The sequence below is a fragment of the Dysidea avara genome, chromosome 2 (assembly GCF_963678975.1).
Source record: "Dysidea avara chromosome 2, odDysAvar1.4, whole genome shotgun sequence".
In the NCBI taxonomy this organism is placed as follows: domain Eukaryota; kingdom Metazoa; phylum Porifera; class Demospongiae; order Dictyoceratida; family Dysideidae; genus Dysidea; species Dysidea avara.
Window position 1 is genome coordinate 49,642,202 of NC_089273.1, and position 15,350 is coordinate 49,657,551.

The 15,350-nt window shown below is 35.5% G+C and overlaps 2 protein-coding genes across 2 annotated transcripts; both read left to right on the forward strand.

The window, feature by feature from the left end:
- The first annotated feature begins 3,919 nt into the window (after positions 1 to 3,919).
- Positions 3,920 to 5,983, forward strand: LOC136247546 (uncharacterized). The gene is made up of 3 exons (XM_066039302.1): positions 3,920 to 4,092; positions 4,606 to 5,025; positions 5,475 to 5,983. Exons 1-3 carry the CDS (start codon positions 3,978 to 3,980, stop codon positions 5,870 to 5,872), a joined length of 933 nt encoding a protein of 310 aa, XP_065895374.1. The 5' UTR covers positions 3,920 to 3,977; the 3' UTR covers positions 5,873 to 5,983.
- Positions 5,984 to 12,664: 6,681 nt separating this feature from the next.
- Positions 12,665 to 14,564, forward strand: LOC136247566 (uncharacterized). The gene is made up of 3 exons (XM_066039327.1): positions 12,665 to 12,837; positions 13,171 to 13,590; positions 14,053 to 14,564. The coding sequence occupies exons 1-3, from the start codon at positions 12,723 to 12,725 to the stop codon at positions 14,451 to 14,453; spliced, it is 936 nt and encodes a 311-aa protein (XP_065895399.1). The 5' UTR covers positions 12,665 to 12,722; the 3' UTR covers positions 14,454 to 14,564.
- Positions 14,565 to 15,350: the final 786 nt, after the last annotated feature.

A 15,350-nucleotide genomic window follows, 5' to 3' on the forward strand; every position in this document is an offset into this window, starting at 1 on the left:
ACTTGAACAATGTTTAGTATTCCTGACCGGATTTGCAAAAAGGTACCTTTTCACACACTTGACATACCAGCGAACAAAATATCATAATGGCTGCCTCCTTTCACTGATCAACTTTCTTTATATATCAAAATGTAGCCCACTAATGTAGGTTTAATCAAGAAAATTGCAACTAAATGTATGCATTGATACAAAAGTTATGAAGTTTCAAAGTTCAAAACATGGGTCAAATTTTATGTGTGATAAAGGTACCTTTTCGCAAATCCAGTCACATTTTTTGAGTTAATTAAGTTTGGTGAGATGTTGACTTCTACTATAATATAGCTAGTAGCATTTAATAAGTAAAAAGCCTTCAAGTTGGTCACATGGCTGACTTTGTTTATAAGTGCACGCATGAGATGAAAATACTCCATTGTTTTGGTCCTGTGATTGGAATATAAACAACTGTAATGCTATAATATTACAGTGAAACATATTATGTAAATATTATATTGTCTGAGATGTACATTTATTGTCATTGCAGGGAGGATAAGAACAGAGAAATGGTTGGCTGTGACAACAAAGACTGTGAACATGGATAATGGTTCCACCTCGCATGCCTTAAAAATTAATGAAGAATACCCCTCATACGAGCAAGTGGTATTGCCCAGATTGCTGCAAGTTACCTTAGTTTACAAGAAAGAACCAGAAAAAATAAATGTATGTATGTTTTGCTGTGATTTTACTTTGCAGTGACAAATTAGCTGTATTGTAACATGTCATAAGTAGTATTGATTTTAATTAATGTTGGTCACATGGCCTAGAATGATTGGTTTATAACTGACAGAAAGGAAAATATAATGTGACAACATCATATTATGGTGAGTATACATTGTGTGGTAAAGTAATACAGTTAAACCTGTGTATATATTACAGACACCTTGGGAGTTGTGATTGAACAGTAGTGTCTTCAGTTTAGATACTGACATACTGGTATATTTTGGGATTGTTACCAAAGTCAAAGGTGTCTTCATTTCGTCTGCATCCACTGTATAAGGTATCAGGTGACTACTGGTATTATAGTGTTGGATGGTGTGACTATTATCCAGTATGAGAGAATATTATTATTTTTATGGCAAATTCCATGGCATCTAATAAACATTAATTTTACGGCTTCTGATAAAGTCGATTGAAAATGTTTGTGATCATCACCAAACCTTCACATAAATGTAATGTCTGGCTCCTTTCACAACTTCATAGATTATAAGGTGAATGCCACTCCATACTGCTGCATGGTAACCATACTAGCAGTAGCATTAATTTCTTTACATCATGTATACATTATGTTTATTTAATTGCCTACTTCATTGATGTATGCAGTCACAATTTCTAACAACTTTTTACAGTGCCAGTGATACAAACAAAGAAGTAAAACCTGTGGCAAGGGTCACATGGGCGAGTGGTTACGGAGTGTGTGCGTTCATTATCTGGACAACCACTTAAGCACAACTGATAAAAGTACATGCAAAGGTACAACATATTTATACACACAAGCGGTTGCTAAGCAATACAATATTGAAAGTGACCTGAAGTGATGCAAAAGGATGAGGTGAGATATAGTGTGGCTTCTGTTGGTATAGTAATGGCTTCTGTTGCTATGTAGCTGGTGCTGCTACAAACCTGTCCTATGGCTTCCTTTCAAATGAGTTGGTGAACTCAAGGACAGTGCATCTTGAAGGGGAATGCATAAATACAGTGGAGCGTGTGTTAGCGGTTAACTTGTATAATGGCCAATGTCACAAGGTCCCATTATAATATTTTCCCATGGCATTAAAAATATTACTGAACATTCCTGTAAGTCCCATTAGTATTCTTCTAAAACTTTGAATGTGTACATGTTCCGTGGTTAGGTGACCTTCATGGAGCAGGAAGTACTATGGTGAATATATAGTATGGGATATGGTTTCTAGTGCTGGGTAGTGTGACTGTTTTAATCAAAGCCTTCTGGTTTCCATGGGACTGTATCTTTTGCAATATGTCTTGTAGCTGAGTATTGTAGCATTCCTACTGGCATTCCATGGCTTCTGATAACATCACAGTTTACTAAGTCAGTGTTTGTAGTCACCACTAAACCGTCAACACATATATGTAATGTCTGGCCCTAATTCTTTTATTTACAGTGGAACCTGTCTTTGTAGCCACCCATCCTAGTAATGGAAAATAATCTCAGTGCACATAATAATTATGCGGTTGATTTCTGAATCAGTTTATTGGGGAGGTGAAATTGGTCAATCCACATAATATACCCAGAATTTCTGAATCATGTTGAAATAGCAGATGTAGTAGTATATGGTAAACGATAATGTTCTATGACAGACATTACTGCAGTCATTATTGTGATTCATTTGTTATGCATCACAACAACATGTAAATGGTAATGCTAGGTGATGCCACAGGTCTAATGATGTTCGTGTTTGACTTAAACCTGGTCTTTTGAGTAAAAGTTCCCACAATTTTGTTTATGCAGAACTTATTGGCAGCCTTTTCAATATTATGAGTTGTTGTTTTATTTCAATCACTTATACTAGTCTTGATAATATTAAACTGCTCTTGCTATAACTGCTTCCATTATATATCTGCACTGACAAAGTGTGATGTCGATACTGATAAAAAGTCCGTGTAAGTGTGTGGCCTTGAGAGGCTTTTTTACACAGAAATCAGACTAGTGTTCATAGTTTTTATGCATGGGACCAGGAAATAATAAAGGTATGTAGTAAACATGCTAAAAGACTCATTGGATGAAAGTAGACCTGATTTCTTAAGTCATACGTGTTTCTTAAGTTATACATGGATGCACATTGTATTGCAAAATTATTACATACTTCAATTTTGCATTAAATTTTTATTAATGCTATTATAGAAAAATGCATACGGCTACCCAATACCTCCCTGTGTAAAGATCCACATGCACTAACTGTTTTGTTGTGTCAAGAAACATCATAGCATGTTGAGTTCAATGGTCTCAATTATGATACATCATGGTTATAACACAAAACAACTGAAGTAACATTGTTGACCAATCAATAAAGGCATTTACACATCCATAAATAAGATGTTTACATAAGCGTTAATAACCTTATTGCAAATTCAATGAAAACAGTTCATAGGTAATTATAAAGCTTCTCTTTACCACACATACAGTAAGTAGCTAGACTTTCTATTAGCTAAAGCATGCATCATTATCAGTGTAACTTTGCTACATCACCGTTCAATAATTATTGTGTAGAGCTTTGTTAGTCAGATAATTGTCTTAGCACCACACTTTAACAATGGCAGAAAGTAAGAGCATGTACCTGAGTTGAAATCATTAATTTGAAATCTGATTTGTGATTTGAAATCTCAATATCTTTGTGATTTGAAAATTCTAACATGATTGTAATAGTGTGATTTGTGAGGTTATTACTGGTTCTGAAGGACAACAAATCATGATTAACACTAGTTTTTGTTTTACTGTGAGCTTGTGTGTTCTTTAATGATAATAGTAATAATAATGTTTGCACAACTAGTTTTCAATCAATTTTAATTATTTGCGTGGGCAGAATTGCTATAGTAATTTATTGATTTGTAATTGCTAGCTGAAGGAGTACATGATTGCTAGAAATGTCATACACAGATCTAGAATTACAAAAGGTTACTTATAAAAAAGGAACTGGATGCATGCAGTTTATGGAAGTGATGAAAATGGAAATTAATGTTGAGTGTGTGCATGAGTTAATTTATGACGTTGATCAGTTTCCGTTTTTGGCAACATACTGTTGGCTTCTGTTATTGTAGTTGATGGCTTCTGTTAGGTGACATAATGATGCTTCTATATACTTATGTATATTAATTGGCTAGCTAAATAGCTACTGTATGGATTCAGATTGCTATAAAAATGTAGAGGTTATTAGTGCAGTAACTTTTCTACTAAAAAGACAGTATTGTGTGATCAGTATTTTGTCATGATGAATTTGCTTGTGATTTCTGTTGTTCTGTGTACTTTGACTTTGAGTTATGCTGCTCCTGTGAGAGTGAACCTGACTCTGTCTGGAGAAATGAGTAAAAGAAGTTCTCAGGGTATGTTTATATTGTATGTGACTGTTTTAGCAAAAACTCACATAGCTAGTTTGCAGCAGTGTACTATTTGTTAAGTACAAATATGTCTCAGCTAATCACTTATTTGTATGAATGATTACAGTGTGTGTGTGTGTGTGTGTGTGTGTGTGTGTGTGTGTGTGTGTGTGTGTGTGTGTGTGTGTGTGTGTGCTTGTGAGTGTGTGTGTGTGTGCGTGTGTGTGTGTGTGTGTGTGCGTGTGTGTGTGTATGTGTGTGCATGTGAGTGTGTGTGTGTGTGTGCGTGTGTGTGTGTGTGCGTGCGTGTGCGTGTGTGTGTGTGTGTGTGTGTACGTGTGTGTGTGTGTGTGTGTGTGTGTGTATGTGTGTGTGTGTGTGTGTGTGAGTGTGTGTGTGTGTGTGTATGTGTGCAATATGTGATTTAATTGTAGAAATAGTAATGCACTTATAGTATACTTGTTATTCATGTAGTATAGATACATATGTTACCTTAGTTGTAATTTATTTTAATTTTAGGGTTTTGCATCAAGTACATCTACGTAATGGCGTTCACATCAGCTCTACCAGATGCTGCGAGTAATCATGCAAAGTTTATTGGGATCAAAGCAAATGGCAAATCTGATAAAAATTCATTTGCTCTATTAGAATTGCCTAACCTTCCAGGAGATGACTATAAAGGAAACAAAGGTGACTTTTGGAAGGTATACATTCCTTATTCTGAGTGTGTAACAGCGGAAGATATAGGAGAAATCTCAATTGCTAATAGCGGTAGTGATGGCTGGAATATTGATTCAGTAGTGACTTTTGTTGCATCTGACCAACATCCACTGCAGTGGCAACTGAGCAGTGTTGATCTGGGTGTCAATCAATGGATTGATGATCAGATTTCTGGAGCTCAGAATTTTCCACTGACTCTTACACAACCTCTAAAACAGGGTAAGTAGCCAATAAAGCCTGTGTGGGCATGGAAAGGAAGTGTTAAGAAACACAAAAATAAACATGCATGCACGTATGTTAGTTACAAAGAGGATGAGGGGAACCACTCACAGCAATTTCAAGATATACATATATATTCTTTGGGCAGCCATGATACACTGCAGTAGCATTGCTTTTGACACTGCAAAGCAAAAATCACGTTCCAGTATTGCCTATACTAACTCTATCTGTAAAAAAAGTGAACAATGTTAATATCATAGACATTTCTTGTTTTCAAATCGTCTCCTAGCAAATGTGTCAGAATTTTTTCACTTATTTGCATCAATAATAATACAGTTCAAACATGCAATTTTCAATTACAATGTAGAATTAGATTTGCACGTAGAGATGATTAATTTATACAACTCATCATAGCTAGCAATATCACATGTGTTTATTTTCAATTTTAGGATTTTGCATCAAGTATCTCTATGTAATGGCATTTACATCAGGTCTACCAGGTGCTGAAAGTGATGATGCTAAGTACATTGTGATGAAAGTAAATGGCAAAGCTGTTACAGATTTGTTTGCTCACTTGCCTGACCTGCCAGGAGATGATTATAGCAAAAATAAAGGTGATCTCTGGCAGATAAATATTCACTTTTCTGAGTGTGTAACAGCAGAAGATATAGGAGAAATTGCAATCGCCAACAGTGGTAGTGATGGTTGGAATATTAATTCCATAGTCACTTTTGTTACATCTGACCGGCAGCATTGGAAACTGAGCAGTGTTGATCTTGATGTCAATCAATGGATTGATGATGAGATTGCTGGAGCTCAGTATTTTCCACTTACTCTTACCTTATGAACTTTGCATGGCTACGAATGACACTGTTCCACTTTTGTGACTAAAAGGCACACACTATGCAAGCTACATGTAATTGTTATGTGCAAATCAATGAAAAATTGTCATACAGTACGTATCATGAGTATGTGAACAGTAAAGTCAAGAGGCATAGATAAGGGACATACAAATCACCCTGTGAAGAGTTCAGCTACAAACAAATTACCCTGTAGAGAGATCAGCTAGAAACAAGTCACCCTGTAGAGAGTTCAGCTAGGAGAAGTCACCTTGTAGAGAGTCAGCTACAAAGAAACCATCATGTAGAGAGTTCAGTTGCAAACAAATTACCTGTAGAGAGTTGGCTACAAAGAAACCATCATGTAGAGAGTTCAGCTGCAAATAAATTACCCTGTAAAAGTTCAGCTACGAACAGATCACGCTGTAGAGAGTTCAGCTAGAAACAAGTCATCCTGTAGAGAGTTCAGCTACAAACAAATCACCCTGTAGAGAGATCAAATAGAAGTTACCTTGTAGAGAGTTCAGCTACAAAGAAACCATGTAGAGAGTTCAGCTGCAAACAAATCACATTCCTTAGGCAGCCAAGTATTGAGCAACATATATGCAATAGTAGTAACACTAATATGCATAATAGCATTTAGACCCTTTTTGTGGTGGATTTTGTGGATTTTGGAGGTGTCTAAGTTACTTAGACCCTTTTCATGATTACTTAGACCCTTTTCATGTTTATTACGTGGAGCGCATCAATTAATTTGAATCCGTGATTGTGTTGTTACAGGTGGAGCGATGGCTTGTTTCTACTAATTAATGATGCATTTCTCTTTTAAAAGCAGCTGTCAACAATGTTATGGTACAACAACTACATAAAGGGTCTAAATAAATTAGACTTCATACCACAGGGTCTAAGTAATTTAGTAACCCTCAGGTCTTGTAGCAGTGCCTGGACTTAGCTAAACGATAAAACATTTTTTTATATTTATCTATAGCCACCATCCAAACACATCCAATTCATCAACTTTAAACAACTGTAACTCGAACACTTATATATTGACCACACATGTTTCCATAGCATTACAATATAGCAGGTCAAACTTTGCAATTGATGGCATAGTACTATATTGAGTTATGGTCCTTTTAAAGTCATCTTGCTTTTGTCAAACTCAATCGGACTATCTGTTTCACCACATATTATCATGGTTGGCAGGCTTCAAATTTGTCACAATGCATATTAAACCGATTAATGGGATTTACATATTTAACTATCTACTGACTGTCAACTCCTAAAATATCATACTGTCCTCAGTCAACTCTTGATACTACCATATCAAGTAACAAGTTATACTACACTGGAGTGTTAGTTATCCACGATTCTTCCTGTAAACAACATGTTAACTAAAACAGCAAATCTGTGTGTAAAGAGAGCAGGAATCAAAACAGGCTGGTTTGAAGGAACAGCTAATAAATTGCTGAGTAATATCAGCGTCAATTAATTACATAAGAAGTAAATTAGTCTTAGTGTTCCAGCCAAAACTTACCCATCACCCTTTGATTCAGTTCATCTAACTTTATTTAGACTTATTATTTTAACTTTTGGATTAGACATTGTAATAGTGTATGCAGATCCAAAGTTGGACTGTAGTTGTGAATGAAGCATGCATATCCTTTTCACATTAAATTCTCTGGGTAAATATAATTAATACTATAGCAGAACCAGACAGCATAAAATCTGTTATTTCACTATGTTCTTCATGACTAGCCTCTTAGTCTTTCCATCACAAAAAGTTACAGAAAGTTTACACCTTGATGATTTATTAATTAAAGTTACCAAGGAAATTTAACTTGTTTTCATAAGTAGCTTGAGCAGTAGTCATGACAACAGCTAGTAGTACTGACTACTTAATTGAGTATTTTGATGGTATTACCACTATGGTTCATACCATTAAAGAGTTTGTATATTGATGGTTTAGCAACGCTTAGTAATGTTCAAGATTCAGGAAATGGACAGGACAAAAAAAGTCACCTCCAGTGACTTGTTATTTACATTTAACTGATAGAAAATTCATATTGTAAAAGTGCTGTACTGTATCTTCTAAAGTATGTAAAACCAGAATAAAATTGAGGAGAAATTATGAAAATAACAAAAACAAGTTTGAAAGTCCTAATGGTGGCTATATAATTATAGCAGGTTCAGCTCATTCCGATTCTCCACTTTAGCAAACCCTACTATCTACAGATGGATAATCCATAAGAGATTATAAGCACATGTCTCTTACAGCCAAGTGCTTATTATATAATCTAATCCAGTAATGCCATGCAAATAATAAGGTCTGGCAAAGCCCCACGCACAAAATATAAGATCCGTAAAAATAGTTTGTCTATGTTATTATGCAATCAGTCGTTAATCATTTGACATAATACATTTTGATTATTGAATATACTTTGAATTATGATATTGTCATCAGTCAACTCTTGATACTACCATATCAAGTTAAACAATATACTACACTAGAGTGTTAGCTATCCATAACTCTTCTTGTAAACAACATCAAATCATGATACCTTAATTATAATAGTTGTAGAAAGGATTTTTAATTATGATTAAAGTACTTGGTAAAGGCAGAGCCTGTATACCAGAAGGCCTTATAAAGGCCTAAAATGTTTATATTAACTGCACTAAGTATGTTTTAAAACTAGGAGGCCTTCGGGGTTATATGCCATGTTTGTTGCAAATCCTGTCCCAGTGAGTAGTGCTGATCCATTATTGCTCTTATGGCATTGCAACAGCTCCACATTTACCACTACAATAAATAGCTGTGTAAGTTTGCTGTGGAGCACCGAGTCATTGGTGATAAGAAAATACACCATCATGTCCATTCAATGACTCGTGGTATCTCTTAGTGGAATGAAATTCACTAGTATTGACAGTGAGCAATAACACTTGAACAATGTTTAGCGACCGGATTTGCAAAAAGGTACCTTTTCACACACTTGACATACCAGCAAACAAAATATCATAATGGCTGCCTCCTTTCACTGATCAACTTTCTTTATATATCAAAATGTAGCCAACTAATGTAGGTTTAATCAAGAAAAATTGCAACTAAATGTATGCATTGATACAAACGTTATGAAGTATCAAAGTTCAAAAAATGGGTCAAATTTTATGTGTGATAAAGGTACCTTTTCGCAAATCCAGTCACCTTTTTTGAGTTAATTAAGTTTGGTGAGATGTTGACTTCTACTATAATATAGCTAGTAGCATTTAATAAGTAAAAAGCCTTCAAGTTGGTCACATGGCTGACTTTGTTTATAAGTGCACGCATGGAATGAAAATACTCCATTGTTTTGGTCCTGTGATTGGAATATAAACAACTGTAATGCTATAATATTACAGTGAAACATATTATGTATATATTATATTGTCTGAGATGTACATTTATTGTCATTGCAGGGAGGATAAGAACAGAGAAATGGTTGGCTGTGACAACAAAGACTGTGAACATGGACAATATTTCCACCTCGCATGCCTTAAAAATTAATGAAGAATACCCCTCATACGAGCAAGTGGTATTGCCCAGATTGCTGCATGTTACCTTAGTTTACAAGAAAGAACCAGAAAAAATAAATGTATGTATGTTTCGCTGTGATTTTACTTTTCAGTGACAAATTAGCTGTATTGTAACATGCCATAAGTAGCATTTTATTAATGTTGGTCACATGGCCTAGAATGACTGGTTTATAACTGACAGAAAGGAAAATATAATGTGACAACATCATATTATGGTGAGTATACATTGTGTGGTAAAGTAATACAGTTAAACCTGTGTATATATTACAGACACCTTGGGAGTTGTGATTGAACAGTAGTGTCTTCAGTTTAGATACTGACATACCGGTATATTTTGGGATTGTTACCAAAGTCAAAGGTGTCTTCATTTCGTCTGCATCCACTGTATAAGGTATCAGGTGACTACTGGTATTATAGTGTTGGATGGTGTGACTATTATCCAGTATGAGAGAATATTATTATTTTTATGGCAAATTCCATGGCATCTAATAAACATTAATTTTATGGCTTCTGATAAAATCGATTGAAAATGTTTGTGATCATCACCAAACCTTCACATAAATGTAATGTCTGGCTCCTTTCACAACATCATAGATTATAAGGTGAATGCCACTCCATACTGCTGCATGGTAACCATACTACAGTAGCATTAATTTCTTTACATCATGTATACATTATGTTTATTTAATTGCCTACTTCATTGATGTATGCAGTCACAATTTCTAACAACTTTTTACAGTGCCAGTGATACAAACAAAGAAGTAAAACCTGTGGCAAGGGTCACATGGGCGAGTGGTTACGGAGTGTGTGCGTTCATTATCTGGACAACCACTTAAGCACAACTGATAAAAGTACATGCAAAGGTACAACATATTTATACACACAAGCGGTTGCTAAGCAATACAATATTGAAAGTGACCTGAAGTGATGCAAAAGGATGAGGTGAGATATAGTGTGGCTTCTGTTGGTATAGTAATGGCTTCTGTTGCTATGTAGCTGGTACTGCTACAAACCTGTCCTTTGGCTTCCTTTCAAATGAGTTGGTGAACTCAAGGACAGTGCATCTTGAAGGGGAATGCATAAATACAGTGGAGCGTGTGTTAGCGGTTACCTTGTATAATGGCCAATGTCACAAGGTCCCATTATAATATTTTCCCATGGCATTAAAAATATTACTGAACATTCCTGTAAGTCCCATTAGTATTCTTCTAAAACTTTGAATGTGTACATGTTCCGTGGTTAGGTGACCTTCATGGAGCAGGAAGTACTATGGTGAATATATAGTATGAGATATGGTTTCTAGTGCTGGGTAATGTGACTGTTTTGATCAAAACCTTCTGGTTTCCATGGGACTGTATCTTTTGCAATATGTCTTGTAGCTGAGTATTGTAGCATTCCTACTGGCATTCCATGGCTTCTGATAACATCACAGTTTACTAAGTCAGTGTTTGTAGTCACCACTAAACCGTCAACACACATACGTAATGTCTGGCTTCCAGCCTAATTCTTTTATTTAAGTGGAATCTGTCTTTGTAGCCACCCATCCTAGTAATGGAAAATAATCTCAGTGCACATAATAATTACGCAGTTGATTTCTGAATCAGTTTATTGGGGAGGTGAAATTGGTCAATCCACATAATATACACAGAATTTCTGAATCATGTTGAAATAGCAGATGTATAGTAGTATATGGTAAACGATAATGTTCTATAGCAGACATTACTGCAGTCATTATTGTGATTCATTTGTTATGCATCACAACAACATGTAAATGGTAATGCTAGGTGATACCACAGGTCTAATGATGTTCGTGTTTGACTTAAACCTGGTCTTTTGAGTAAAAGTTCCCACAATTTTGTTTATGCAGAACTTATTGGCAGCCTTTTCAATATTATGAGTTGTTGTTTTATTTCAATCACTTATACTAGTCTTGATAATATTAAACTGCTCTTGCTATAACTGCTTCCATTATATATGGACAATATATCTGCACTGACAAAGTGTGATGTTGATACTGATAAAATGTCCATGTAAGTGTGTGGCCTTGAGAGACTTTTTTACACAGAAATCAGACTAGTGTTCATAGTTTTTATGCATGGGACCAGGAAATAATAAAGGTATGTAGTAAACATGCTAAAAGACTCATTGGATGAAAGTAGACCTGATTACTTAAGTCATACATGTTTCTTAAGTTATACATGGATGCACATTGTATTGCAAAATTATTACATACTTCAGCTTTGCATTAAATTTTTATTAATGCTATTATAGAAAAATGCATACGGCTACCCAATACCTCCCTGTGTAAAGATCCACATGCACTAACTGTTTTGTTGTGTCAAGAAACATCATAGCATGTTGAGTTCAATGGTCTAAAAAAGGCATTTACACATCCATAAATAAGATGTTTACATAAGCGTTAATAACCTTATTGCAAATTCAATGAAAACAGTTCATAAAGCTTCTCTTTACCACACATATACAGTAAGTAGCTAGACTTTCTATTAGCTAAAGCATGCATCATTATCAGTGTAACTTTGCTACATCACCGTTCAATAATTATTGTGTAGAGCTTTGTTAGTCAGATAATTGTCTTAGCACCACACTTTAACAATGGCAGAAAGTAAGAGCATGTACCTGAGTTGAAATCATTAATTTGAAATCTGATTTGTGATTTGAAATCTCAATATCTTTGTGATTTGAAAATTCTAACATGATTGTAATAGTGTGATTTGTGAGGTTATTACTGGTTCTGAAGGACAAAAAATCATGATTAACACTAGTTTTTGTGTTACTGTGAGCTTGTGTGTTCTTTAATTTAATAATAATAATAATAATAATGTTTGCACGACTAGTTTTCAATCAGTTTTAATTATTTACGTGGGCAGAATTGCTATAGTAATTTGTTGATTTGTAATTGCTAGCTGAAGGAGTACATGATTGGTAGAGATGTCATACACAGATCTAGAATTACAAAAGGTTACTTATAAAAAAGGAACTGGATGCATGCAGTTTATGGAAGTGATGAAATGGAAATTAATGTTAAGTGTGTGCATGAGTTAATTTATGACGTTGATCAGTTTCCAGTTTGGCAACATACTGTTGGCTTCTGTTATTGTAGTTGATGGCTTCTGTTAGGTGACATAATGATGCTTCTATATACTTAAGTATATTAATTGGCTAGCTAAATAGCTACTGTATGGATTCAGATTGCTATAAAAATGTAGAGGTTGTTTGTGCAGTCACTTTTCTACTAAAAAGACAGTATTGTGTGATCAGTATTTTGTCATGATGAATTTGCTTGTGATTTCTGTTGTTCTGTGTACTTTGACTTTGAGTTATGCTGCTCCTGTGAGAGTGAACCTGACTCTGTCTGGAGAAATGAGTAAAAGAAGTTCTCAGGGTATGTTTATATTGTATGTGACTGTTTTAGCAAAAACTCACATAGTTAGTTTGCAGCAGTGTACTATTTGTTAAGTATAAATATGTCTCAGCTAATCACTTATTTGTATGAATAATTACAGTGTGTGTGTGTGTGTGTGTGTGTGTGTGTGTGTGTGTGTGTGTGTGTGTGTGTGTGTGTGTGTGTGTGTGTGTGTGTGTGTGTGTGTGTGTGTGTGTGTGTGTGTGCAATATGTGATTTAATTGTAGAAATAGTTATGCACTTATAGTATACTTGTTATTCATGTAGTATAGATACATATGTTACCTTAGTTGTAATTTATTTTAATTTTAGGGTTTTGCATCAAGTACATCTACGTAATGGCGTTCACATCAGCTCTACCAGATGCTGCGAGTAATCATGCAAAGTTTATTGGGATCAAAGCAAATGGCAAATCTGATAAAAATTCATTTGCTCTATTAGAATTGCCTAACCTTCCAGGAGATGACTATAAAGGAAACAAAGGTGACTTTTGGAAGGTGTACATTCCTTATTCTGAGTGTGTAACAGCGGAAGATATAGGAGAAATCTCAATTGCTAATAGCGGTAGTGATGGCTGGAATATTGATTCAGTAGTGACTTTTGTTACATCTGACCAATATCCACTGCAGTGGCAACTGAGCAGTGTTGATCTGGGTGTCAATCAATGGATCGATGATCAGATTTCTGGAGCTCAGAATTTTCCACTGACTCTTACACAGCCTATAAAACAGGGTAAGTAGCCAATTAAAGCCTGTGTGGGCACGGCAAGGAAGTATTAAGAAACACAAAAATAAACATGCATGCACGTATGTTAGTTACAAAGAGGATGAGGGGAACCACTCACTGCAATTTCAAGATATACATATATATTCTTTGGGCAGCCATGATACACTGTGGTAGCATTGTTTTTGACACTGCAAAGCAAAAATCACGTTCCAGTATTGCCTATACTAACTCTATCTGTAAAAAAAGTGAACAATGTTAGCATCATAGACATATCTTGATTTCAAAAGGCCTCCTAGCAAATGTGTCAGATTTTTTGTCCAGCTGGTCACTTATTTGTACCAATAATAATAAGTTCAAACATGCAATTTTCAATTACAATGTAGAATTAGATTTGCACGTAGAGATGCTTAGTTTACACAACTCATCATAGCTAGCAATATCATATTATGTGTTTATTTTCAATTTTAGGATTTTGCATCAAGCGCCTCTATGTAATGGCATTTACATCAGGTCTACCAGGTGCTGAAAGTGATGATGCTAAGTACATTGTGATGAAAGTAAATGGCAAAGCTGTTACAGATTTGTTTGCTCACTTGCCTGACCTGCCAGGGGATGACTATAGCAAAAATAAAGGTGATCTCTGGCAGCTAAATATTCACTTTTCTGAGTGTGTAACAGCAGAAGATATAGGAGAAATTGCAATCGCCAACAGTGGTAGTGATGGTTGGAATATTAATTCCATAGTCACTTTTGTTACATCTGATCGACGGCAGCATTGGCAACTGAGCAGTGTTGATCTTGATGTCAACCAATGGATTGATGATGAGATTGCTGGAGCTCAGTATTTTCCACTTACTCTTACCTTATGAACTTTGCATGGCTACGACTGACACTGTTCCACTTTTGTGACTAAAAGGCATACACTATGCAAGCTACATGTAATTTTTATGTGCAAATCAATGAATAATTGTCATACAGTACATGTCATGAGTATGTGAACAGTAAAGCCAAGAGGCAGGGATAAGAGACATTAATTTTAGCCCTAGGCTTTTGAGCACAAACAGCAGATAGATTTGAGCAGCAAGTTCTGTATTACAAGGGAAAACTGTATGCTTGCTGCTGTCAGATTGATTGTGAGTTGGTGTTTGGTGTCTACATAGTAATACAGTGGAACCTCTGTGTGTATTAAGGACACCTCGGGACCAACCAAAAGTTTACAGTATCAAGGTGTCCTGATTTTTCCCGGTCAGTTTACATGCAAAGGATAATTTGGGACCATTACAGACTGTACCAAATGTCCAGACTATGCAGGTGTATTTATAAACTTAAACATCCTTGTGTTAGCATATTCACATCAGCAATTCACCGGAAATTTATACAGTGTATACATGATAAGCAAACCCATCAGTGGCATAACCAGATTTCCATGTTTAACAACAGTGCAGTGGGCACAACTATTGTAGTATTCACTCACAAATTTCATCTGACAAAACTAAGATGCAAACACATATATCTCACACTCTACTTTATATAATGACCTAGCTAACTACGTATTGTGTGGCCCTGAGGAAAACAGATCCTGTAAAACACATGGTGCATGCGTGCATGCATGCATTCTGGAGATGTTCATGTACGGTGGTGCCCATTTTGTCCAGACCGCATACATCGGTCAACTAAATACTCAAGCTGTATATCTATTGATGCATACTGTTTGAACTCCGAGTCACATAAATTAATTTCGAGTCTGTATGTCATTTGGGCCAGTG

Coding starts and splice junctions, on each gene's coding strand:
- LOC136247546 (XM_066039302.1), top strand. CDS start 3,978: ATGATGAATTTGCTTGTGATTTCTGTTGTTCTGTGTACTTTGACTTTG. Junction 4,093..4,605: donor GAGTAAAAGAAGTTCTCAGG/GTATGTTTATAT, acceptor TTTTAATTTTAG/GGTTTTGCATCAAGTACATC. Junction 5,026..5,474: donor TACACAACCTCTAAAACAGG/GTAAGTAGCCAA, acceptor TTTCAATTTTAG/GATTTTGCATCAAGTATCTC.
- LOC136247566 (XM_066039327.1), top strand. CDS start 12,723: ATGATGAATTTGCTTGTGATTTCTGTTGTTCTGTGTACTTTGACTTTG. Junction 12,838..13,170: donor GAGTAAAAGAAGTTCTCAGG/GTATGTTTATAT, acceptor TTTTAATTTTAG/GGTTTTGCATCAAGTACATC. Junction 13,591..14,052: donor TACACAGCCTATAAAACAGG/GTAAGTAGCCAA, acceptor TTTCAATTTTAG/GATTTTGCATCAAGCGCCTC.